Here is a 25,187-nt window from a genome sequence, read left to right on the forward strand (position 1 = left end):
AAAATAATCACAATAAAAATGCATAACTTTTCAAGTTAAAACCCTCATGTAGAGAGGAAGGATTACCAAGCTGTTCAGTATCATCATTTACCAGACTGTGTACCTGTATAGACAAAAGGCTAAAACAATATACGCCCAAATGTTAGGTCTGTGCCTCTGGATGGAGGTTTATGGATGGTAATAACTTTCTTCCTTTTGTCTTTGTTTTGTATAAAATGTTTTACAGTGAGAAAGATATATACAGTACTTTGTTTTATGTAAATGGGATTTATTAAACACTGTTGTGTGACTTGCTGTTTTCTTGCAACACATCGGGAACTTTGGAGTACGTGTGACTGTCCTCCTCCCATAATGCCGGGGTGGCAGGCAATGCCCTCATTCAGTCCATCCCTCAGTTTGAACATCCAGGTTGTTTCTGAATTTTTCTGCTAGAAACAGTACTACTTAACATTCACATTTTTGCTCACTGGTCTGGTTAGTACCTTAGGATAAATTCCCAGCAGTCTTTAGAATGCATGGTTAAAATGGTATAAATTTGCTATGCTTTTCCAGATTGCCTCCAAATATGGTACAAATTTTTACACAACAACTCAACTCAAAAACAGTGACTGTTTCTACTCACAGGCCAACATAGGCCATTATGCATCATTTAAAATCTTTTCTAATCTAATAAGTCCAATAACATATTAATTTTTATTGCTTTGATTATTCAGTGTTGAGCAACTTTTTTTTTTTTTTTTTTTTTTTGGTGGTACGTGGGCCTCTCACTGTTGTGGCCTCTCCCGTTGCGGAGCACAGGCTCCGTCCGGACTCACAGGCTCAGCGGCCATGGCTCACGGGCCCAGCCGCTCTGCGGCATGTGGGATCTTCCCGGACCGGGGCACGAACCCGTGTCCCCTGCATCGGCAGGCGGACTCTAAACCACTGTGCTACCAGGGAAGCCCCAAACTGTTTCTCTTTTTACTGATTAATAAAGCCCTTTATGTTGCAGTATTTTTTATTTTTAACTTTGTTTTTAGTGTCTTGCTGTGTAGACTTATTAAAATGTTTATGTTGTCACATTTATTGTCTTAAGACTTTTGTTTGGATTTTGTGTAATGGCCTTCCCCATTTTTATCTAAATCTTTAGTTTACATGGGATTTGGAGAGTATACTATGAGAGAGATATTGAATTTTTTTTTTCCTGAGTAGATAATATGGTCAAGCATTCCATAGATATTTCCTTTCATCTAAAATTTTGAATCAGTGTTTATTTTTCCCTTCCCTTCTGTATATAAACAGAGGAAACTGAAACAATGAGTCCATTTTTACTTGTCTCCTGCTGTTTGCCACATGTCGCCCTCTGCAGCAAGACTAGTGGCTTCAGATGAGACTTTTTACTTTGTGGGAGCATCTCCTATCTCTAGGTTAGATAGCAGATAGATTATTTTGTTATGAATAACCAAAGGTGTAAACACAGTCACAGCTTTTGGCCATTTTGTGTTTGTAGTATGTGTTTTTATTATCTTATTTCTCTTTTCTGCCAATTTGCTCTCTTCTTTTATGAAGAGAGCAAATTCATGTAAGTTTGTAACCCCTTCCTTCAGTGATGAACAGTAAAGAATATAAAATCAGATTTATGGGATGCCTCCCACCCCTGGTAAACACACCCTAGACTTAATGTTGCATAGATTTTTGGGCGGGGGGTTCGTAGGGGCGTTGTTTCAGGGCAGGTATTTTAAGTATGCAGTCTGTAGTGGTGGTAGCAGTGGTCTTCAAAGCATTTGTCTTTAACAGGAAAATTATGCTCCTCATTAGTGGTAGTACTAGCCAAGTGTTTCCTGGGCCTGTTAACCACCTTAATGACCAACAGAGCCAGAAGACCTTGGTTGTGGACAGGCAACTGGTCAAGTCAGACATGGAACAGTCTCAACTGATGGCCAAGCTTGCTAACACATAGATTCATGCTTGCCCAGACTGGTGTATATTCAACCCACTACCAAGATGAAGCTACTTAGCAGGCTTTTATTGAATATATCCTAGGTGAAAGGAAATGGGGTGTACACTTTGAAGCTTTTCTCCCATATTTTGCTTCTTAGGAGGTGCATGTATTTGTCGTACTTCATTCACACTTTCTTGCTCAGCCTTCTTTATGCATTTACTTCTGAGTGACTCACTAGGATTAAAGATACAGTTGATGGTATAAATACAAAAAGAGCTAACTGAATGGCAAGGTATTTCACATGAAACACTGGTCATTTCATAAGCATGCTAACCAACTGAATCACTTGTGCCACACTCATTTAGTCGAGTTTCTGTGGTTTTGAACACTTGTTACATTCTAGATGAGATTTTAATTCAAGCCAGCAGTAGCTTACCCATTTGGCCCTATCTTTTTCTGCCCAGTTCTAATTATGTTAATGTCCTTTGCTATCTGAGACACACTTCCTGAATAAGAAATGTATATTTGCACTTTAGGAATAAAGTTAGCAAAGAGGAAGATACTTTGTGCTGAAATTATTTTTTGTGTGCCATAGATATGCAAAGCCTAGAGAAGTTGTTGAAAGATGCCATTGTTTATGGTCAACCTCGGACACGAAGGCCCTGGAAGAAAATTCTAATCCTTGTGGAGGGAATATATAGGTAATCCTGCTTTATTATTCTTATGTCTGATTTGCGCCATGGAGTCATAGACTAATCTAGACTCCTCTGGAACTAAGGAGACAGGGTTTCTGACTTGTTAAAATACCTGGCTCTTCTTTATTCTTTCCATCATGCTGTATGATCTCCAGATCTCCTTTCTATTTGGCTCCTTTATTTTTTCCACTGTTTGTAGAGGGGGTTTATACATAGGGGCAAGAATTGGAATATGTTTCCTAATATGTCAGAACAAATTACGTGCCATTTAATTTTAAGAAATACTTTATTTTGCTTACCTATTTGCAGCCCTTGCATTTATTCTCTCATCTCCTAATGTTTTTTATTCTTTTCATGTAATTTTAATTACACATGCAATGTGATGCAAAGTCTAATGTTGCCTATAATTACAAACTTCAGAAGAATCTACTGTGACATCTGTCCCTCTGTGGTGAATTAAGATCACTTGTATTCTGGTGTTTGTTTTAAAAGATCCAGTCTCCTTTCCTTTAGATATCTGCCTATCCATGGCATTGTCTTTCTTTGCCAGTTTAAAACCAGAGGTATGCTTCTTTTAAGGCTGGCTAATTTCCTTCACCATGTGCTGCTTTGTAGTTTAGCCTTTGGAGGGTAATCTTATTTTTTCTTGTTCCCAAATCTTGTTGTAACTCTGAATATGGAAAACTAGTGTAATGAACTCGGCACCTTGTTGATGTTCAATAAATATTAATCCTTTCTTTTTCCTTTGGGGGATAAAAAACCATTGCAGTCTATTAATGAACAAAGATTTAATAAGTGCTGGAAGAGAGTAGTGAGTTAATAACAGAACTGCCTTATAAAATGTACTGGAAAAGTAAGTTAAGAACTGTTACATGTTTTATGTAGAAGACTAATAATATAGATTGCAACTTGGTTCCAATGGTATTGTTGAGACTGAATGAGAAGATTATGGACCACAAGTGTAATATATCTGGGGAAAATTTTTTTATTCTAAAGTTGTCTGGAAGTTCACCTGAGTTAGTATGAACCCAAGGAAATAAAGAATTGTTAAAACTGCTAAAAAAAACACCACAGGCAGAGTTGTCAGACCATTTAGAAAGGCAGTAAACTTAAAAAATTAATAATAATAAAGTGTCCAACTCCTAATTTTTGAGAGTTAAGAAGTCTCAGTGTGTGTATTTTTTACCCTGTTTTGCCAGCATGGAGGGATCTATTGTTCGCCTTCCTGAAGTGATTGCCCTTAAGAAGAAATACAAGGCATACTTGTATCTAGATGAAGCTCACAGCATTGGGGCTCTGGGCCCTACAGGCCGAGGTGTGGTGGATTACTTTGGCCTGGATCCTGAGGATGTGGACATTATGATGGGAACATTCACAAAGAGCTTTGGTGCTGCTGGAGGATACATCGGAGGCAAGAAGGTAAATGGGCCCCGAGAATCAAGCAGTTAAGGTTCATAAAGGTACTGGCTACTAGATTTCGATTTGGTTACTCACATTTAGCAGATAGAGTCCCAAACTTGGATGTGGAGATCCTAAATTTGTTTGTGATTTAGGCGTATAATGCCAGCACACTTCACACTTCAGCTGCCTGGTGAGTGACTCTGATAAGCTGGTTCTGTTCATTGTTGTTTTCTTATTCGTTCTAAACTACATCCTGGTCTGAGTACAGAATACCCTCTTGTATGAAAGAACACACAGTGGTGCTGCCTGTTTGCCATAGTCTTCTATTGGGTTTGAGCTGTGCTCACTATTTCAAACATAGTGGGGGATGTCAGGGGAACTGGTGGGGGATAGAAGACCAGTTTCTTCCCCTACCCTTGGATTCAGATGCATCTTGGGTGAGCATCAAGACAGGAAGAAAAAAGATTACTCTGCTAGCTCTCGTGTACTAACAAGGCATTGTATTTTCCAATTCAAAAATTACGTAATGAACTCTGGGGTATTTGAGAATCAATGTAGCATGGTGGAAATGGTTCAACCATGGAGACAGAGCCCTAGGTTTGAGTATTTCCCAAACTTCATGAGACCTTGGGCAAAGTATTTAACCTTCCGATTTCCTTATCAGGAAAACAGAGATAAATGTGCCTGGCTTATAAGATTGTAGTTAAGGTTTAAAAAATAATACATGTCCATGCTATAACGTAGAAATAACCTTGAAAGCCTTATGTTCAATTAAAGAAGTCAGTCACAAAAGGCTAAAGTATTTTTTTTATATGATATATCCAGAATAGGCAAATCATAGAGACAGAAATAGGTTAGTGGTTGCCAGGGCCTCAGGAGATGGGGGAAGTGGAAAGTGACTGCTAATGGGTATGAGGTTTCTTTTTGAGGTAATGAAAATGTTCTAAAATTAGATAGTAATGAAAGTGGCACAGCTCTGTGAATATACTGAAAGCCACTAAATTATACAGTTTGAAAAAGTGAATACTATGGTATGTGAATTGTATATCAATAAAACAGTTATTTTAAAAAACTCTCCAGTATTAGGAAAAAAAACAGTGTATGTCAAGTATTTGTACATAGTACATGATAGGTGCTTAAATGTCCTTAAATAAATGTCCTTAAATTCCTCTTTAAAATTTGACGCTGGGAGTCTTAAAGCATGGACTTTCTCTTAATAATTCATTGTCTTTTAGAGAAACCCCATTATCAGTGGTTTTAGTCAAGTTCAATAGATATTTACTTCAATTTTTGAAAGGACCAGGCTCACTTTGGAGAATTGATTGGTTTTTGGTAAGATTTGTTGCTAAACAAAAGGATAGAAAAATAATACTCTGGGAGATCATTGAGGTACCGTGTATTTATGTTTTTTTTGGTTTTGTACAATTTTTAGTATCTACACTGTTTTCTGGCGGCATTTTCTGTCTCCTGTTTTGGTTCTGGAACATAAGCTTCTTTGTGTGCACATTTTATATAAAGACTTAGTGAAGTTAAAAGGTATCAGAGAATAGAGATATACAACTGATTGTTTTGAAATTTTTGTGACTGACAGACAAGTTTTTTTTTTTTTATTCAGTGAGATGGCTTTAGCGTCCTTATGAAAGACCCAATGAATTTCTGTTTAACTTTTGCCACATTTATATCATTTTATAAATCTCTGTTTATCTGGAGAGGACATTTAGTGTCTTTAAAATTGATATTAGAGACCTGTCTCTTATTTGGGAATGTAAGGATGAGCTTTGCAGGCATGGGATAAGATGCAAATGATATTTTCTGTAATACTTAGAAGTAGGTTGTATCTAAACAGCAATTCAAACGCTTTCTTGTTGAATTTAGCATTGCAGAGCTGTTTATAACATTAAATGATACGTTCTCTAAGTTTAGAGGTCTTCTTTCAAGCTAGTTCTTCTTCCTTTCATGTTGTGGCACGTTTAAAAAACGAAACAGAGAATTCCCTGGCGGCCCAGTGGTCGGGACTCCTCTCTTTCACTGCTGAGGGCGCAGGTTCAATCCCTGGTCTGGGAACTAAGATCCCACAAGCTGCGCAGCACAGCCAAAAAAAAAAAAAACAAACAAAGCCTAAGGATGTTGCCATGTGTCTGACCCGGTTGTTGCTGACAGTGTGCTTTGACCGTATTGGTTGATCTCGTGTCTCAGATAGATGTGCCTATTCCAGTGCTATTGAAGGGAGGAGGCTTCTGTCACCTGGGAGGAAGGCAGTGACATTGCCGGTGAATTCACGCACTGCCTCTAATGACTTGCTTCTGTGAACTCCCCAGGAGCTGATCGACTACCTGCGGACACATTCTCATAGTGCAGTGTACGCCACGTCACTGTCACCACCTGTTGTGGAGCAGATCATCACTTCTATGAAGTGCATCACGGGGCAGGACGGCACCACCCTTGGTAAGTCTTTCTTTTCTTGGAAAATTTCCTGGGCTCAGTAAACACTTAGCAACCAAAAGTACTCTTTTTCTTGAGCTCTTTTCCTAAAAGGAGGAGTCAGGTATACTAATGGGCAGCGCTGGCAGGTATGTGAGGTCTTGGTTTCTAGGGACACTTTTCAGTGTGTTTACACACACCATGAGAACTAGCCTGGCTCGTTTCCTGTTGAATTTTCTTGTCTACAGATGGTGAGGCTTTAATCTCACTATCCTACGTATTCTCATATCTTAGGTGATAAGTCTTCAGGGTCTTTTTTTTTGCGGTACGCAGGCCCCTCACTGCTGTGGCCTCTCCCGCTGCGGAGCACAGGCTCCGGACGCGCAGGCTCAGCGGCCATGGCTCACAGGCCCAGCCGCTCCAAGGCATGTGGGATCCTCCCGGACCGGGGCACGAACCCGTGTCCCCAGCATCTGCAGGCGGACTCCCAACCACTGCGCCACCAGAGAAGCCCTTCAGGGTCTTTCTTGAATTGCATAATTTTATGTGAAGATGTAATTCACTGTGTAGCGATGTTTTGTTCCCATAGTATTTAAAAGCTGCTGTTTCCGTGAATTAGTGTCCTTGATTTAATACCTTTTAAAAGAGTTTCTAATTTAACATACAGTATATAATAAAGGTCATCCTGAATCTATTTATTCTGTCTTTGGTGGGATTTGTAGTCCAAACTAGATTCTCTGACTAAAACATACTCAAGTGAACCAACAGTGATCTTCGCTTTCTGATATTTGACTTTTATATCACTAGAGGGCAGTGTTGACTACAGAAAAGTTATAATAAAGGGGGAGCAATTGGGTTTTTTTGTTTTGTTTTTTCACTTTGAGAAGAATCTCCATTGTGAGTGTGAGACATACATTTGCTCTTTGCTTTTTTAATACTTCTAAAATCACTTTTGCTCTAGTGAAATATTTCATGTTATCAGCCTTGAGCTCTCTACTCTTCAGCTGTATAATATTTTGTGGTAGGATTGATCTGGTTTGCATTGAAAAACAAGAAAAAAGTAGTATGTCTCATTTTCATTGATTTAAGCCTGTTTTCTTAAATCAGAATTTTCCCTTAATATTTTTTCTGATCTGTGGTACATGCATCCTTGTTGTCTCTTGGAAGTGTTGATCATTTTTAGTTTCATAAATTGATTCTTTGGGGAAGAATATAATTCATTAATGTCGTGAACACCACGTGGAGCCTTGTGAGAAGCTCCCTGCTAACAAAGCTACAGCGTTACCTTCTCTCTCTCATATAAGGTATTAACTAGAAATAGTATGCTTTGATCTAAGTGTACATATATGTTCATATATGTAAATGTATGTATCTATGCTTATATATATATATATATATATATATATATATATATATATATGTACGTAGCTAGCACTTAGCTAGTTATTTGCCATAGGTGCATCAGCCTTGTTGACTCAGCACACAGATTCAGGTGACTGAAAAACGAATGGTAACAGCTCTCAAAGTTACCGTAGATAATTTCTTTGCCCTATCCTAGAGCATGGATCCACGTGATGTGTGACCTCTGGATAAATGACCTATCTGTGCTAGATAATGAAATCTAGGCTCTACTGGTAGACAGAAAATGAAATATGGTAATTAGATATAGACTTCGGGTTAGCACTCATTTTCCAGTTTATCTGTTGCCTCTCTAACCACCCCCTAAGCTTAGTGGTGTGAAACAACAGCCATCTTATTATGCTCACAGATTCTGCGGGTCAGGAATTCGGTCAGGGCACAGCAGGGATAGCTTGTCTTTGCTCCACAGTGTCTGGGGCTTGAACTTGGAAGACCCAGGTGGCTGGGGAAGACTGATGGCTGGGGGCTGGGATCATCTGGAGGCTTCTTCACTTACACATCACTTGGGCTGGAGTGACTTGAAGGCTGGGCTCAGCTGAGGCTGTTGACCAGAGCACCTTCACGTGTCCTCTCCGTGTGGCGTGGGCTCCTCACAGCATGGAGACCAGGTATCCAGATAGGACCCTGCAGAGAGCGAGCATTCCCAGAGAACCTGCTGAAACCCCATGACCTTCTGTGATCTGTTGTTAACAAGCAAGTCACCAAGGCCAGCCCAGATTGCAGGGCATGGGGAATCAGACTCCACTGCAAATGGGAGGCAGGTTAAAGAATTTGTGGCCATTTTTAAAACTTGCCACTACCAGCCTTTAGATAATATATTTTAAAATTAGTCCCTAAAACTTTTAATTAGTGTGACAGACTTGTGCTGGTTATGTTGTTTCTCTCCCAGAATAGAGGATAATAAAAATCTAACCATTTCTCATAAAGCCTGCTACCTGATCCTATTTAAATTTGGCCTGATTTCTTTTAGATTTGAGTGGGTTAAGGCAGTGCTTATTTTTATGACATTTTTTTTTTTTTTTTTTGCGCTACGCGGGCCTCTCACTGTTGCAGCCTCTCCCGTTGCGGAGCACAGGCTCCGGACGCACAGGCTCAGTGGCCACGGCTCATGGGCCCAGCCGCTCTGCGGCATGTGGGATCTTCCAGGACCGGGGCACGAACCCGTGTCCCCTGCATTGGCAGGCAGACTCTCAACCACTGCGCCACCATGGAAGCCCTATGACATCATTTAATGCATCTTTTCATTGTCCTTGAAGAAAAAAAGGTGGAACCAGACAGTAGCCTTTTGACTATGCCTTAAGGTGACCTTTAAAAAAGAGGTATCTGCAATTAATTATCTGAGTGTGATTTTATAATAGAAGTCACCTACCTTAAGAGAAACTTAATTTCATATGTTCAGAACATTGAATTTCATTAATTCCACAAACATTGAGTATCTCACTACATGTTAGACTCTGTGAATCAGAATTCATAGGCAGTGGGCATCCAAGCAGGTCATTTGAATGAGGTGTACACTTGGGGGTTACTGGGGCTGTAGAGGGTAGTGGGCTGTTGTATTAATCCCAGAGATTACTGTACCATAGAAAAATTGAAGTTTTATTAATCATTCACCAAATATTTGAGTGCCTGCAGTCTGTAGTAGGTGCTGATTCATCAAAGAATAAAATACCCCCAAATTCCTGCCTTGCGGGGTTTCTAATAAGGGAAATAAATCATACAGTTGCTAGAAAGTGGTAAGTACTCTGGGAAAAAGCAGGAAAGGTAGGTGTTGAGGAGTTCTGGAGACACAGTTTGTAATTCTAAATAGGGTGGTCACTGAGAAGGTAAGATTTTATGGAGCGCTTGAGCGAGGTGGGAATTTAACCCTGAAAATCCAGGGCTAGAAGGCCCCGAGATGTAGGTGACTCCATGTTCAGCAATAGTATGAAGGCCACTGTGGCAGGAGCATAACAGTATAGGTAGAGTGCCCGAGGATGAGTGAGTGAGGTGAGGACAGCGGGGAGACTCTTGTCCTGCAGGGGTGTTAGGTTGATATGAGAACACAGACACACTGGTTCTCTTGCCTTGTCTAGTATCAAACTCAAATTCTTGAATAGTTTCTGTGGGCTTTTTAATATTGGCCGGCTTGTGGCCTGTTTCAGATAGGTTAAGAATTTTACTGCCCCTTCAGATTTCATGAAAAGTACAGAATATAATATACCCATGATTATATTTTGAAGAAATTTGTCTAGAAAGAGTCAGATTTGCCTAAGACCTATACGAGTGGTTTTCCTTTCAGTGAATTTCAGTAGCACTGTGAGTTGGGAATGGGGGAAGCAAAGTGTAACCCATATATGAACAGAAGAGACTGTTACATGATAATACTGATATTGCAAATGGAAGAACTCTTTCTTTACTTTGTGGTAAATATCTCACATATGATTTCTATTTAGGAATGAGAGGGGAAAAGATCATGTAATGTTAGGGTTTGGTCCTAGATTTAATGTTGGTTTAAGGGAATATTAAAAGTAAGAAGCTGGTTTTCTTGCCATGTCCGTACTATTATTCTCTGACTTTTGTTACCAGGCATACAAATATTAAGCATTATTTGAAAAAGCTCATTTTTGACATAATATCTTCTCCTTCTTGTAAGACATAATAGTTTTATATATTGCATGTTTTAAATTTCTCTGTTGTGTAAACTTATTTCATCATAAACAGTCCTTCCTGTGGGGCCACTCCAGAAGCTTTTCTCACCAAACAGGATGCCGAGCCAATGGAATTCCCTTGCAGATGGGACTAAAGACAGCAAAGAGTCACCAGGAACTTGATTTCCTTTATTTATTTATTTTTTCCTCCTGTTTCAGTTTCAAATAATTCAAAGAATTATAGGAGGCTTTAATTATAAATTATAAATTAATTTAAATTATAGAGGCTTTAAATAAGCTGTAATTAGCACAGCATTTATTTATTTATTTATTTTTATACAACCGGTTCTTTTTAGTTATCTCTTTTATACATATTAGTGTATACATGTCAATCCCAATCTCCCAATTCATCCCACCACCCCATCACCCACTTCCCCCCTTGGTGTCCATACGTTTGTTCTCTACATCTGTGCCTCTATTTCTGCCTTGCAAACCGGTTCATCTGTACCATTTTTCTAAATTCCACATATATGTGTTAATATACGATATTTGTTTTTTCTCTTTCTAGCTTACTTCACTCTGTATGACAGTCTCTAAGTCCATCCATGTCTCTACAAATGACCCAATTTTTGTTCCTTTTTATGGCTGAGTAATATTCCATTGTGTATATGTACCACATCTCCTTTATCCATTCATCTGTCGATGGGCATTTAAGTTGCACCCATGACCTGGCTATTGTAAATAGTGCTGCAGTGAACAGTGGGGTGCATGTGTCTTTTTGAATTATGGCTTTCTCTAGGTATATGCCCAGCAGTGGGATTGCTGGGTCATATGGTAATTCTATTTTTCGTTTTTTAAGGAACCTCCATACTGTTCTCCATAGTGGCTGTATCAATTTACATTCCCACCAACAGTGCAAGAGGGTTTTTCTTTTCTCCACACCCTCTCCAGCATTTGTTGTTTGTAGATTTTCTGATGATGCCCATTCTGACCGGTGTGAGGTGATACCTCATTGTAGTTTTGATTGCATTTCTCTTATAATTAGTGATGTTGAGCAGCTTTTCATGTGCCTCGTGGCCATCTGTATGTCTTCTTTGGAGACATGTCTATTTAGGTCTTCTGCCCATTTTTTGATTGGGTTGTTTGTTTTTTCTTAATATTGAGCTGCATGAGCGGTTTACATATTTTGGAGATTAATCCTTTGTCTGTTGATTCGTTTGCAAATATTTTCTCCTGTTCTGAAGGTTGTCTTTTCGTTTTGTTTATAGTTTCCTTTGCTGTGCAAAACCTTTTACGTTTCATTAGATCCCATTTGTTTATTTTTGTTTTTATTTCCATTAGTCTAGGAGGTGGGTCAAAAAAGATCTTGCTGTGATTTATGTCAAAGAGTGTTCTTCCTATGTTTTCCTCTAAGAGTTTTATAGTGTCTGGTATTACATTTAGGTCTCTAATCCATTTTGAATTTATTTTTGTGTATGGTGTTAGGAAGTGTTCTAATTTCATTCTTTTTACATGTAGCTGTCCAGTTTTCCCAGCACCACTTATTGAAGAGACTGTTTTTTCTCTGTATATCCTTGCCTCCTTTGTCACAGATTAGTTGACCACAGGTGTGTGGGTTTATCTCTGGGCTTTCTATCTTGTTCCATTGATCTATGTTTCTGTTTTTGTGCCAATACCATATTGTCTTGATTTTGTAGCTTTGTAGTGTAGTCTGAAGTCAGGGAGTCTGATTCCTCCAGCTCCGTTTTTTTCCCTCAAGACTGCTTTGGCTATTCGGGGTCTTTTGTGTCCATACAGATTTTAAGATTTTTTGTTCTAGTTCTGTAAAAAATGTCATTGGTAATTTGATAGGGATTGCATTGCATCTGTAGATTGCTTTGGGTAGTATAGTCATTTTTACAATATTGATTCTTCCAATCCAAGAACATGGTATATCTCTCCATGTGTTTGTGTCATCTTTGATTTCCTTCATCAGTGTCTTATAGTTTTCTGAGTACAGGTCTTTTACCTCCTTAGGTAGGTTTATTCCTAGGCATTTTATTCTTTTTGTTGCAATGGTGAATAGGGTTGTTTCCTTAATTTCTCTTTCTGATCTCTTGTTGTTAGTGTATAGGAATGCGAGAGATTTCTGTGCATTAATTTTGTATCCTGCAACTTTACCAAATTTATTGATTAGCTCTAGTAGTTTACTGGTGGCATCTTTAGGATTCTCTGTGTATAATATCATGTCATCTGCAAACAGTGACAGTTTTACTTCTTTTCCAATTTGTATTCCTTTTATTTCTTTTTCTTCTCTGATTGCCATGGCTAGAACTTGCAAAACTGTTGAATAATAGTGGCAAGAGTGGGCATCCTTGTCTTGTTCCTGATCTTAGAGGAAATGCTTTCAGTTTTTCACCATTGAGAATGATGTTTACTGTGGGTTTGTCGTATGTGGCCTTTATTATGTTGAGGTAGGTTCCCTCTATGCCCACTTTCTGGAGAGTTTTTATCATAAATGGGTATTGAATTTTGTCAAAATCTTTTTCTGCATCTATTGAGATGATCATATGGTTTTTCTCCTTCAATTTGTTTATATGGTATATCATATTGATTGATTGGTGTATATTGAAGAATCCTTGCATTCCTGAGATAAACCCCACTTGATCATGGTGTACGATCCTTTTAATATGCTGTTGGATTCTGTTTGCTACTATTTTGTTGAGGACTTTTGCATCTATGTTCATCAGTGATATTGGCCTGTAATTTTCTTTTTCTGTAGTATCTCTGTCTGGTTTTGGTATCAGGGTGTTGGTGGCCTCATAGAATGAGTTTGGGAGTGTTCCTTCCTTTGCAGTTTTTTGGAACAGTTTGAGAAGCGTGGGTGTTAGCTCTTCTCTAAATGTTTGATAGAATTCACCTGTAAAGCCATGTGGTCCTGGACTTTTGTTTGTTGGAAGATTTTTGATCACAGTTTCAATTTCATTACTTGTGATTGGTCTGTTCATATTTTCTGTTTCTTCCTGGTTCAGTCTTGGAAGGTTATACGTATCTTTCTAAGAATTTGTCCATTTCTTCCAGGTTGTCCATTTTATTGGCATAGAGTTGCTTGTAGTGGTCTCTTAATGATGCTTTCTGTTTCTGCAGTGTCCATTGTAATTTCTCCTTTTTCATTTCCAATTTTATTGATTTGAGTCCTCTCCCTCTTTTTCTTGATGAGTCTGGCTAAAGGTTTATCAGTTTTGTTTATCTTCTCAAAGAACCAGCTTTTCGTTTTATTGATGTTTGCTACTGTTTTCTTTGTTTCTATTTCATTTATTTCTGCTCTGATCTTTATGATTTCTTTCCCTCTACTAACTTTGGGTTTTGTTTGTTCTTCTTTCTCTATTTCTTCTAGGTGTAAGGTTAGATTGTTTATCTGAGATTTTTCTGGTTTCTTGAGGTAGGATTGTATAACTATAAACTTTTCTTAGAATTGCTTTTGCTGCATCCCATAGGTTTTGGATTGTCGTGTTTTCGTTGCCACTTCTCTCTAGTTATTTTTTGATTTCCTCTTTGATTTCTTCAGTGATCTCTTGGTTATTTAATAATGTATTGTTTAGCCTCCATGTGTTTGTGTTTTTTATGTTTTTTTCCCTGTAATTAATTTCTAATCTCATAGCGTTGTCAGAAAAGATGTTTGATATGATTTCAATTTTCTTAAATTTACCGAGGCTTGATTTGTGACTCAAGATGTGATCTATCCTGGAGAATGTTCCGTGCGCACTTGAGAAGAAAGTGTAATCTGCTATTTTTGGATGGAATGTCCTATTAATATCAATTAAATCTGTCTGGCCTATTGTGTTATTTAAAGTTTGTGTTTCCTTATTAATTTTCTGTCTGGATGATCTGTCCACTAGAGTAAGTGAGGTGTTAAAGTCCCCCACTATTATTGTGTTTTCATTGATTTCCTCTTTTATAGCTGTTAGCATTTGCCTTATGTATTGAGGTGCTTCTGTGTTTGCTCATACGTATTTATAATTGTAAAATCTTCTTCTTGGATTGATCCCTTGATCATTATATAGTGTCCTTCCTTGTCTCTTGTAACAGTCTTTTTTTTAAAGTCTATTTTATCTGATACGAGTATTGCTACTCCAGCTTCTTTTGATTTCCATTTGCATCCCCTCACTTTCAGTCTGTATGTGTCCCTAGGTCTGAAGTGGGTCTCTTGTAGACAGCATACATTTGGGTCTTGTTTTTGTATCCATTCAGCAAGCCTGTGTGTTTTGGTTGGAGCATTTAATCCATTCACATTTAAGGTAATTATCGACATGTATGTTCCTATTACCATTTTCTTAATTGTTATGGGTTTGTGTTTGTAGGTCTTCTTCTCTTGTGTTTTCCACTTAGAGAAATTCATTTAGCATTTGTTGCAGAGCTGGTTTGGTGGTGCTGAATTCTTTCAGCTTTTGCTTGTCTGTAAAGCTTTTGATTTCTCTGTTGAATCTGAATGAGATACTTGCCGGGTAATGTAACCTTGGTTGTAGGTTCTTCCCTTTCATCACTTTAAATATTTCATGTCATTCCCTTCCGGCTTTTAGAGTTTCTGCTGAGAAATCAGCTGTTAACCTTATGGGAGCTCCCTTGTATGTTATTTGTCATTTTACCCTTGCTGCTTTCAGTAATTTTTCTTTGTCTTTAATTTTTGTTAAGTTGATTACTGTGTGTCTCAGTGTGTTTCTCCTTGGGTTTATCCTGCCTGGGACTCTCTGTGCTTCCTGGACTTGGGTGGCTATTTCCTTTCCCGTGTTAGGGAAGTTTTTGACTATAATCTCTTCAGATATATTCTCGGGTCCTTTCTCTCTCTCCCCTCCTCCTAAAACCCCTGTAATGCAAATGTTGTTGCCTTTAATGTTGTCCCAGAGGTCTCTTAGGCTGTCTTCATTCTTTTCATTCTTTTTTCTTTTTTTTTTTGCGGTACGCGGGCCTCTCACTGTTGTGGCCTCTCCCGTTGCGGAGCACAGGCTCTGGACGCGCAGGCTCAGCAGCCATGGCTCATGGGCCCAGCCACTCCGCGGCATGTGGGATCTTCCTGGACCAGGGCACGAGCCCATGTCCCCTGGTTCGGCAGGCAGACTCTCAACCACTGCGCCACCAGGGAAGCCCTCATTCTTTTTTCTTTATTCTGTTCCGGGGCAGTGAATTCCACCATTCTGTCTTCCAGGTCACTTATCTGTTCTTCTGCCTCAGTTATTCTGCTATTGATTCCTTCTAGTGTAATTTTCATTTCAGTTATTGTATTGTTTATCTCTGTTTGTTTGTTCTTTTATTTTTCTAGGTATTTGTTCTTTAATTCTTCTAGGTCTTTGTTAAATATATCTTGCATCTTCTCGATCCTTGCCTCCATTCTTTTTCCAAGGTCCTGGATCATCTTCACTATCATTATTCTGAATTCTTTTTCTGGAATGTTGCCTATCTCCACTTCATTTAGGTGTTTTTCTGGGGTTTTATCTTGTTCCTTCATCTGGTACATAGTCCTCTGCCTTTTCATTTTGTCTGTCTTTCTATGAATGTAGTTTTGGTTCTTTGGGCTACAGAATTGTAGTTCTGCTTGCTTCTACTGTCTGCCCTCTGGTGGATGAGGCTATCCAAGAGCCTTGTGCAAGCTTCCTGATGGGAGGGACTGGTGGCGGGTAGAGCTGGGTGTTGCTCTGGGGAGGGCAGAGCTCAGTAAAACTTTAATCCGCTTGTCTGTTGACGGGTGGCGCTGGGTTCCCTCCCTGTTGGTTGTTTGGCCTGAGGCAACCCAGCACTGGAGCCTACCCGGCTCTTTGGTGGGGCTGGTGGCAGACTCTAGGAGGGCTCACGCCAAGGAGTACTTCCCAGAACTTCTGCTGCCAGTGTCCTTGTCCCCGTGGTGAGCCACAGCCACCCCCCGCCTCTGCAGGAGACCTTCCAACACTAGTAGGTAGGTCTGGTTCAGTCTCCAGACCTACCTATGGGGTCACTGCTCCTTTCCCTGGGTCCCGATGTGCACACTACTTTGTGTGTGCCCTCCAAGAGTAGAGTCTCTGTTTCCCCCAGTCCTGTTGACGTGCTGCAGTCAGATCCCTCTAGCCTTCAAAATCTGATTCTCTAGGAATTCCTCCTCCCGTTGCCAGACCCCAGGTTGGGAAGCGTGATGTGGGGCTCAGAACCTTCACTCCAGTGGGTGGACTTATGTGGTATAAGTGTTCTCCAGTTTGTGAGTCACCAACCCAGCAGTTATAGGATTTGATTTTAGTGTGATTGCATCCCTCCTTCCGTCTCATTGTGGCTTCTCCTTTGTCTTTGGATGTGGGGTATCTTTTTTGTTGAGTTCTAGTGTCTTCCTGTCAGCGATTGTTCAGCAGTTAGTTGTGATTCCTGTGCTTTCGCAAGAGGGAGTGAGCACACGTCCTTCTAGTCCACCATCTTGAGCAGCACAGTATTTTTTGGTTTGCTTTTTTCCCTGGGCCAGTTGCACTACCATCTATGGGTTCTAATCTCATTACCACACCCTTACCCCTTTGAGACTCAGATTCACTTTTCTGAACATACAGTGTTTGAAAGGTATGTGTGTGTGTGTGTGTGTGTGTGTGTGTGTGTGTGTGTGTGTGTTTTAAGATCATGAATTTTTATATCTTCTCTAAGCTACTCTGTTATTGGAGCTGTTAGCATTTTATATATGATCATAAATTTGAGGCACAATTTCATTTTTGAGACTGGTTTAGGAACTTAAGGAGCTCATATATTACATCTACAAAAGTATTTATTTTCTTCTTTCTTGGCCCAATATGGACCCTTGTGGATATGTAGTGCACGTCTCTTGTTGCTGTACAACGATCATCTTTCCTGTCTTTTATTTTTAAATGTATATATTATTTCATTTTTTGAAACTTCCTGCAACTTCTGGAAACAAATGGACATTGTAGGGAAAAACAGGAGCATTCTAATCTTCCTTGGTGTTCTTGCTTTTCCCTGTTGGCTTTAAGGAACTGGGGGCTGGGGAAGAGAACTAAAAATTATGAAAAAAAAGTCACAATAATTTCAAATGTTTGTCCCTAAATTCTGTGATGTAGACCTGTAGTCATATGGCAGAGTTGATGTTTCTCATCATAATTTTTTTTAATATTTATTTTATTTACTTATTTATTTATATTTTTGGCTGTGTCGGGTCTTAGTTGTGGCATGCAGGATCTTTCATTGTGGCTCGTGGGCTCTTCGTTGCGGCACGAGGGCTTCTCTCTAGTTGTGGCACGTGGGCTCCAGAGCGCATGGGCTCTGTAGTTTGTGCCGTGCACACTCCCTAGTTGTGGCGCGTGGGCTTAGTGGCCCCGAGGCATGTGGGATCTTAGTTCCCCAACCAGGGATTGAACCCACATCCCCTTCATTGGAAGGTGGATTCTTTACCACTGGACCACCATGGAAGCCCCTCATCATAATGTTTTTAAATCTTTTTCTTATCCGTAAAACAATCACAAGCTTACATAAAAGTTGGAAGTACAGCCCCCAAAAAACCTTTTTTCCTGAACCAGTTGAGAGTTAGTTGCTGATCTGAAGCCCCATCATCCCAAATGCTTTAGTGTGTACTTCCTACAGAACTATAATACAACCGACCACAGCAAGAAATTTACACTAATATGTTATTTAATTAACTAATATGAACATGTTATTAATTATTTCAGTAACTGATAATGATACATTATTACTGTCTGTTCCTCAGACTAGCATCCTGAGGCTGTGGATGTGGTTTAGAGTCACCTTTTGTACTTAGTTGTCACGTCTCTTTACTCTTCTTCAGTCACAGTTCCTCGGTCTTTCTTTGACTTCTGTGACGTTGACACTTTTAACAATTACAGGCCAGTTATTATATAGAATATCCCTCAATTTGGGTTCATCTAGTGTTTCCTCGTGGTTAAGATTCAGCCTACGTATCTTTAACAGGAACAGCACAGAAATTATGCTGCTTTTTCTCATTGTATCCTCTCTTCATCTTCTCAACTAAATATGTAACTGTCTTCAGGTTATGTAGGCCTGAAATTGTAGCCACATTTCCCCATGTCTAAGTCAAAATCTGTTGATTCTGCCTGTCACTTCTGCTTATTCCCACTGCCATATGACTGTTTCAGGCCCTGACTCCCTGTTCCTTAAACAGTTGCACCACTCATAACTGCATTTTCCTTGCTCCAGTCTTTCCTGTACCACTTATTAATCTTCCTAACATACAGCTTCTGTTGGTGTCTGCCTAAAGATGCCGAAATATAGAATAACAGTCTTTAGTAACTCCTAGTTGCCTACAGAATAAAGTTCAATTCTTTATATGATGTTTGAGATCCTCTATAGTTTGACTTTAGCTTAACCATCTTTTCCTGTACCCTCATTTAAACCAATTTGGTGCTTCTGACAGAATGCTCATCCTCCTGTCACCGAAATTCTGTTCATTCTTCACAGCAAAGTGAAATGCTGTCTTTTATGACACCTTTGTGCTGATTCATTTTTTCCTTCCAAAAGCCATGTTTCACAACTTTATATCTCACATTTATAATTTTGTCTCACAGAGCCAGTGCTTAATGTTTGAACACAATGTTTTCTTCAAAGTGTGTAAGTCAATCAATAGACTTATATGATAGATGTTACAATTGTTGTCCCAGTCCTAAAATACTGAACATATAATGAAATCTCTAAGCCTTTTCATTGCAATTCTCTAAGCCTTTTCATGCAATTTTTTAAATGTAAATAAGATTTTTTTATTTAAAAAATCTTTAACTTCTTAAACAATTTTTAAAGGTTACTTTCCATTTACACTTATTACTAAATGTTGGCTATATTCCCTGTGTTGTACCCTACATTCTTCAGCCTATCTTACACCCAATAGTTTGTGCCTCCCACCCCTCACCCCTCTATTGCCCCCCCTCATTGTAATTTTGACTGTATATCTCAAGTATTTTATGTTACTGAATTTTGATTTTTTTCTCTTTAACATGTCGCTAATTGGCTAATAATAGCATAATTCCAGTGAGTATATGAAGTTTATTATTGCCACATTCAGCATGTCTAATAATTTTTGGGTTTGTCCTGAATGAATTAAGTTTGAGTCCTGTGTATCTTATTAGTATTCATACTTTATTTTTTCTCTTCAGAGTCAGTAGATACCGTCTTAAGTTTATAAACAACACATTTTGAAATTACGAAATAGTCTTTAGGGAACTCCTTGGCAGTCCAGTGGTTAGGACTCGGTGCTTTCACTTCTGTGACCTGGGTTCAGTCCCTGGTTGGGGAGCTAAGATTCTGCAAGCCACGCAGCACAGCCAAAAAAAAGAAAAAAGAAAGAAATAGTCTTTAAATTTATAAAGATAACTAGCCACTAGAAGAATTTTAAAATAGTAGTATTACAAAAAGTGGTGGTGATTAGTGGAGGAAACATGGAAAGTAGGAGTACAGATGCCTTATCTAAGCACCATCCAGGGTTGACGGAAGAGGCAGCAGAGGTGTAAGTTTATTATTCAGCATTTTGGTACTAGCCACGAAGAGAGCCAGAAACAGAGCCTGGAACTTCTTGCTGGGAGTGGGAATGGAGGTGGCTGGGTGGAGGAGGGCAACTTCTTTTTTTTTTTTTTAATAATTTTCTGTACTATTAGAATTTTATTTTACCAGATTGAATATGTTACTTTTCTATTTAAAACTTTTTTTGTTTTAGACTCCAGAGTACATTAATAACTTACATGAAAGTAAATCCTGCCTAAGATGAGTTTGAAAGTAAGCCTTAAACATACACACAAATAGTCTGTGGTTGATTATTGATAAATGTTTTCATCTTTTTTGTGGGAAGACTTGTTATTCTTCGGTGATGAGAGTGTAGAGCCTTCAGAAAAGCTGCAGCATGCAGGGGCAGTTGAGATCCTTTCCCTACCCTACTTTGTAAGCACTCCTTTCTTCTTTCTCCCAATCTTTTCCACATTTCCCCTCCAATTCCTATCCTTTTCTCAAAGAAGAGAGGGCCATGTGACTACAGTGATGGGTAGATACTGAGAGCCGTCTTGCCTAGGAACCACCTAAGAGCTGTCTTACCTAAGATAACAGTGGTTAGGAATTGTGTTTGTACCTTGAGTAGACATACTGAGTTAGAACAGGCTGGTGAGTAGAAAAAAATGAGACCTAGGAAATTCTGACAAATTACACAAGACATTTGAAATTCTAGATTTTACTTCACACGTCACTAATCCACGTCCAGTAATAGAAATTTAGCTGTAAGATCTATTTATGAATCAAGGCAAAATGTCTGACCAAAGGAACTAAAATTGCGCTTTTCCATTTTCCAGAGTTGTGTTTTGATGTATTTTATTTCTGTCCAAAGATGTAGTTAATAACAAGCACAGCACCTAGCTTAGTGTCTGAAATCTAGTAGCCTTTTGATAAATTTGGTGAATGAATGAACACACACATGATCGAGAAATATTAGAAAATGGATGGGTTCTTAAAGTACGTTGCTTGTATACTTGAATGTTAAGCCAGAATGGCCAAATTGTGGAACAAAATAAACTAGATAGGTACATTTTACTAGATAAATTTTAATATGATGACAGAAATAACTTTCTTTGTAGAAAACTGCACTTTTTGTACTTCTTAGTATTGAAGGGAACTGAGAGCTCATTCAGGTGGCTGTTGGCATAGGAGGAAGAAAAAGAATACCTTGGGCAGATAGAGGTTTAATTAAAATTCGGTTTGGCTCATTTGAATTAATTCCTATAATAGACTTGTTAATGAGGTGTTAAATGATCACCTTGAGAATCCCAAGAACTGTCAAAAGCTAATTAGAACTGAGAAGCTTTTTTTGTAAATTTCTATTCAGATTCTCTGCCCATCCTTTTTTTAAAACTTTTTTTTTTTTTTAAAAGCATTCCAGGATCCCCATGCTGAGGGGGCAGAACCCTTAAAGAAAACAGTCTTGAGAGAGGGTGGCGGTGGGAGTGGTCATAAAGAGAATTTCCTGCTTCTGGAGAGGGGGTGCTGACATCCGCTCGTTACCTTTGGCAGGCAGGCTTTTCATTTGGTTGAACCTGGGTACCCTTCTTTCCAATCCCTATGCTTTCTGAGCCTAGGAATATTTGGGTTCCACTTTTTTCTTTATTATTATGTATCTGCTTTTATGTAATTTGTTTATTTCACTATTAGAGATTCATCTAAGTAAAAATCAAGTTTTCTAGAGAACACAGTTTAATTCTTAGCCACAGTACAGTTTAGCAGTATATCTAATGCTGGAGAGTAGATTAGATCCCTCCTTTCTTGTAACTTACAGCCTAGAACACTGTTGAGAAATATTTAATTCTTCATTTATCAAACATTTCTCAAGCACTTGCTCTGTATCCTGTGGTGGGTATGCTGTTGAGGGGTACAGAGTTGAACAATACATGATCCTTGCCTTTGAAAATGCGTATAGTCTAGTGGTAGGGGTAAGATTCCAGAAAGGACTGGTTTCAGAGCCACAAATAAATTCTTCTTTGTTTCAGCTTCCCCTTTTCTTGTTTTCCCTCCTTCCTTCTCCTCCTCCCTCACCCCCACCCCCAGAAAACCCTCTTAAACTTCCTTAAATCCAGCTAATTATTTGAAGCAAATTCAGATCTTATTGATTTTATGTTTCTTACTAATTTTTCTATCTAAATGGATTTTTCCTATGGAATATATATCACTTTAGTAAATTACCAGCAATCAAAGAAAAAGATTTTCTTTCTGTAAAGTAGCCTCTTTATTACCTAGCAAAAAGGGCTTTTTAACGAATGGCTAAAGCCTTCTGAAATCAGCAAGCAGTATAACCACTTTACAGGTAGAGAAAATTGAGCTCACACACAAGATAAGTTTTCTCAATATTTTGTCTTCAAGTAGAATGTGGCTTTCCTGAACTCCATCCACTTCATAATCTATTTTTAATTTTCTGATTTCTTGTCTGCGAATTTTCAAAAAAACAGCTAAGTTTAGTTGTGAGTAATCGCCCCTACAAATGAAAGCCTACCTCTTTCCTCTCCATGGATCAGTAACCCCTTTAACCTCCCTCTCTGCTTCAGAAATCTATCCTGAATACTCAAGAGCTTTTGTAGCACGGTCTGTCTATTACTTCTTCCACTCCCATTTATTTCTTTCAAATCCAAGTGCTAATAAAAATTTCTTGCCACAAGAGTGGTCTCTCCTTTTGCATCTTGTTTCAGAGTTTGTTTTAAGCTGGCTGTTAAGATGCCCACAGGCAGCAGGCTGGAAGCTAACCTTTGAGCAAATGTAGACTTGTTCATTTAGTAGAATGTTGTTATTAATGCACAACATAAATAAGGAGTTTGAGGATGTTCCCCTTGGACAGGAAAGGAGCCCCAAAGTCGATGCCCCTCATATTGGAGAAGATGTGGTAAGATGATATAAGGGAACTAAACTCTTAATTAAACTACTGTGAATCACATTATTATTATTTTTTTAAGATTGAAGTGGGTGAACTACCTTAGTTTTATTTCATAATAAAATTAATTTTAAAGATTTTTTTCCATGATTTGATTTGTTCATTTACTGTTTGGGTGAGATGAATGACCATTTCTTCTCATCACTTATAATTTGTCAGCTTTATAGCCCAGTCTCTGTTTTGTTTGTTGAAGAGGAATAACTTTCTCAATCTTTTCTTTTTTAATATTTATTTTATTTATTTATTTAGTTGTGCCGGGTCTTAGTTGCAGCAGACGGGCTCCTTACTTGCAGCTCATGGGCTCCTTAGTTGTGGCATGCATGTGGGATCTAGTTCCCTGACCAGGGATCGAACCTGGGCTCCAGGCATTGGGAGCACAGAGTCTTAACCATTGTGCCACCAGGGAAGTCCCTTTCTCAATATTAACACAGTTGGAATTGCTTTTTTTCCCCAAAAATTATTTTTTTATTTGTCTTTTCTTTTATTTAATTTTGGCTGCACTGTGCAGCATGTGGGGTCTTAGTTCCCTGACCAGGGATCAAACCTGTGACCCCTGCGGTGGAAGCACAGAGTCTTAACCTCTGGACCGCCAGGGAAGTCCCTCCCCCAGAATTATTATTATTATTATTTATTTTTTTTTTTTTTGCATTATGCAGGCCTCTCACTGTTGTGGCCTCTCCCGTTGCAGAGCACAGGCTCTGGACACGCAGGCTCAGCGGCCATGGCTCACAGACCCAACTGCTCTGCAGCATGTGGGATCGTCCCAGACCGCGGCACGAACCCGTGTCCCCTGCATCGGCAGGCGGACTCTCAACCACTGCGCCACCAGGGAAGCCCCCCCAGAATTATTTTTGAGGGCTTTATCTAGGAGACTTGATCCTAGATTTTCATCAACTTTATTGCAGTTTATTGCCACAGGAATACTTAATATGTATAAATAAGTGACAAGATAGATGGACTCTTCTCAGTTAAGAACAGATATCCTCCTTAAGGCTTTCCTTAAGATTTGAGAGCTTTTTGAAGAGCATTTGATTTTTTTTTTTGCGGTACGCGGGCCTCTCACTGCTGTGGCCTCTCCCGTTGCGGAGCACAGACTCCGGACGCGCAGGCCCAGTGGCCACGGCTCACGGGCTCAGCTGCTCTGCAGCATGTGGGATCTTCCCGGACCGGGGCACGAACCCGTGTCCCCTGCATCGGCAGGCGGACTCTCAACCACTGCGCCACCAGGGAAGCCCTGATTTTTTTTTTTTAATTGTCACCTGTGGTTTAGAAAAAATAAATTATCTAAATACTTGTATCTGCCTGCTATCTACGTTGACGTAGATACGTGGAATGAGTTTCAGAAGGATCTCATTAAGGTGTACTCTTTTAAGCCCCTGTTCTCAAACTTTGTCCATGGACCACCTGCGTCAAAGTTACTTATAGTATGGTGGTTCCTAACCTTGGTCACACACAGGAAAGCTTAAAAATTAGTAATAATGCCAGTGTCACGCCCCTTTGCAGACCCATGACTATCTGGGGGTGAGGCTCCTGCAGGATGTTATTTAAAAGCACATGATTCTAATGTGCAGCCAGGGTTGAGCACCACAGTTATAGAGCTTGTTAAAAATGAGGATTCGAGTCTGTTTCACCAGACCATGAGTCTTGGTGGACAAAGGCCTTAGACTATGCATTTTAAATAAAATCTCAATTAATAATGCAAACTAACTTTTAAGAGATTTGAGGATTCTCTCTCTTTTTTTCTTGAGCTCGTTTACATCAATGAGAACCAAAAGCCACTCTACTGATTGGTGATAATTGGGGAAAAGAAAGGAAATTGGAAGACAAGATATTTGATCTGTTTCTTTTAAAAGAAAAATAAGGGAAATATTGGCCTGTGGAACAGGAGTTTGGTGGTGATGTTAAGTTGCCAATTTTCATTGTTTTTGGAAATCTAAATGCATTGATGCTTCCTTCTAAAGAGCTGGTGGTCCTTGCTGAATGAATCAGTGGCATAGGTGAAGTTAGAACAAATTAGGAGAGGGAAAAGAGACAAGTAAGGATTCAGAGACCTATGTTCAGGTCTCTTAAGGATGGTTGGAATTACTTTGTTTTATTTTTTTTTTAATGCTACTTGTATTTTTTATAGCCTATTAATTCAGATTCTCAAATTTTGTACGTAACCTACAAAAGGCCTTGCTCACTATGTACTCTTTTTTTAAATGTTCAATACTAATCAGTTTTGTGAAATTCTTACTTATTGCCTTGCCTTCTACCTCTGAAACTAGTTTAATTCCAAGCCTCGC

General features: G+C 39.1%; 1 protein-coding gene across 3 annotated transcripts in view; it reads left to right on the plus strand.

Annotated features, from left to right (window-relative positions):
* SPTLC2 (serine palmitoyltransferase long chain base subunit 2) overlaps positions 1–25,187 on the plus strand; it is a 117,914-nt gene that overhangs the window by 45,504 nt on the left and 47,223 nt on the right. For all 3 annotated transcript variants that reach the window (XM_067729245.1, XM_067729252.1, XM_067729238.1), the window contains exons 7-9: positions 2,517–2,622; positions 3,816–4,035; positions 6,336–6,462. In XM_067729245.1, coding sequence (XP_067585346.1) covers positions 2,517–2,622; positions 3,816–4,035; positions 6,336–6,462 — 453 coding nt within the window. The remainder of the gene's footprint in view (positions 1–2,516; positions 2,623–3,815; positions 4,036–6,335; positions 6,463–25,187) is intronic.

Source organism: Pseudorca crassidens, chromosome 1 (assembly GCF_039906515.1).
Source record: "Pseudorca crassidens isolate mPseCra1 chromosome 1, mPseCra1.hap1, whole genome shotgun sequence".
Lineage (NCBI taxonomy): Eukaryota > Metazoa > Chordata > Mammalia > Artiodactyla > Delphinidae > Pseudorca > Pseudorca crassidens.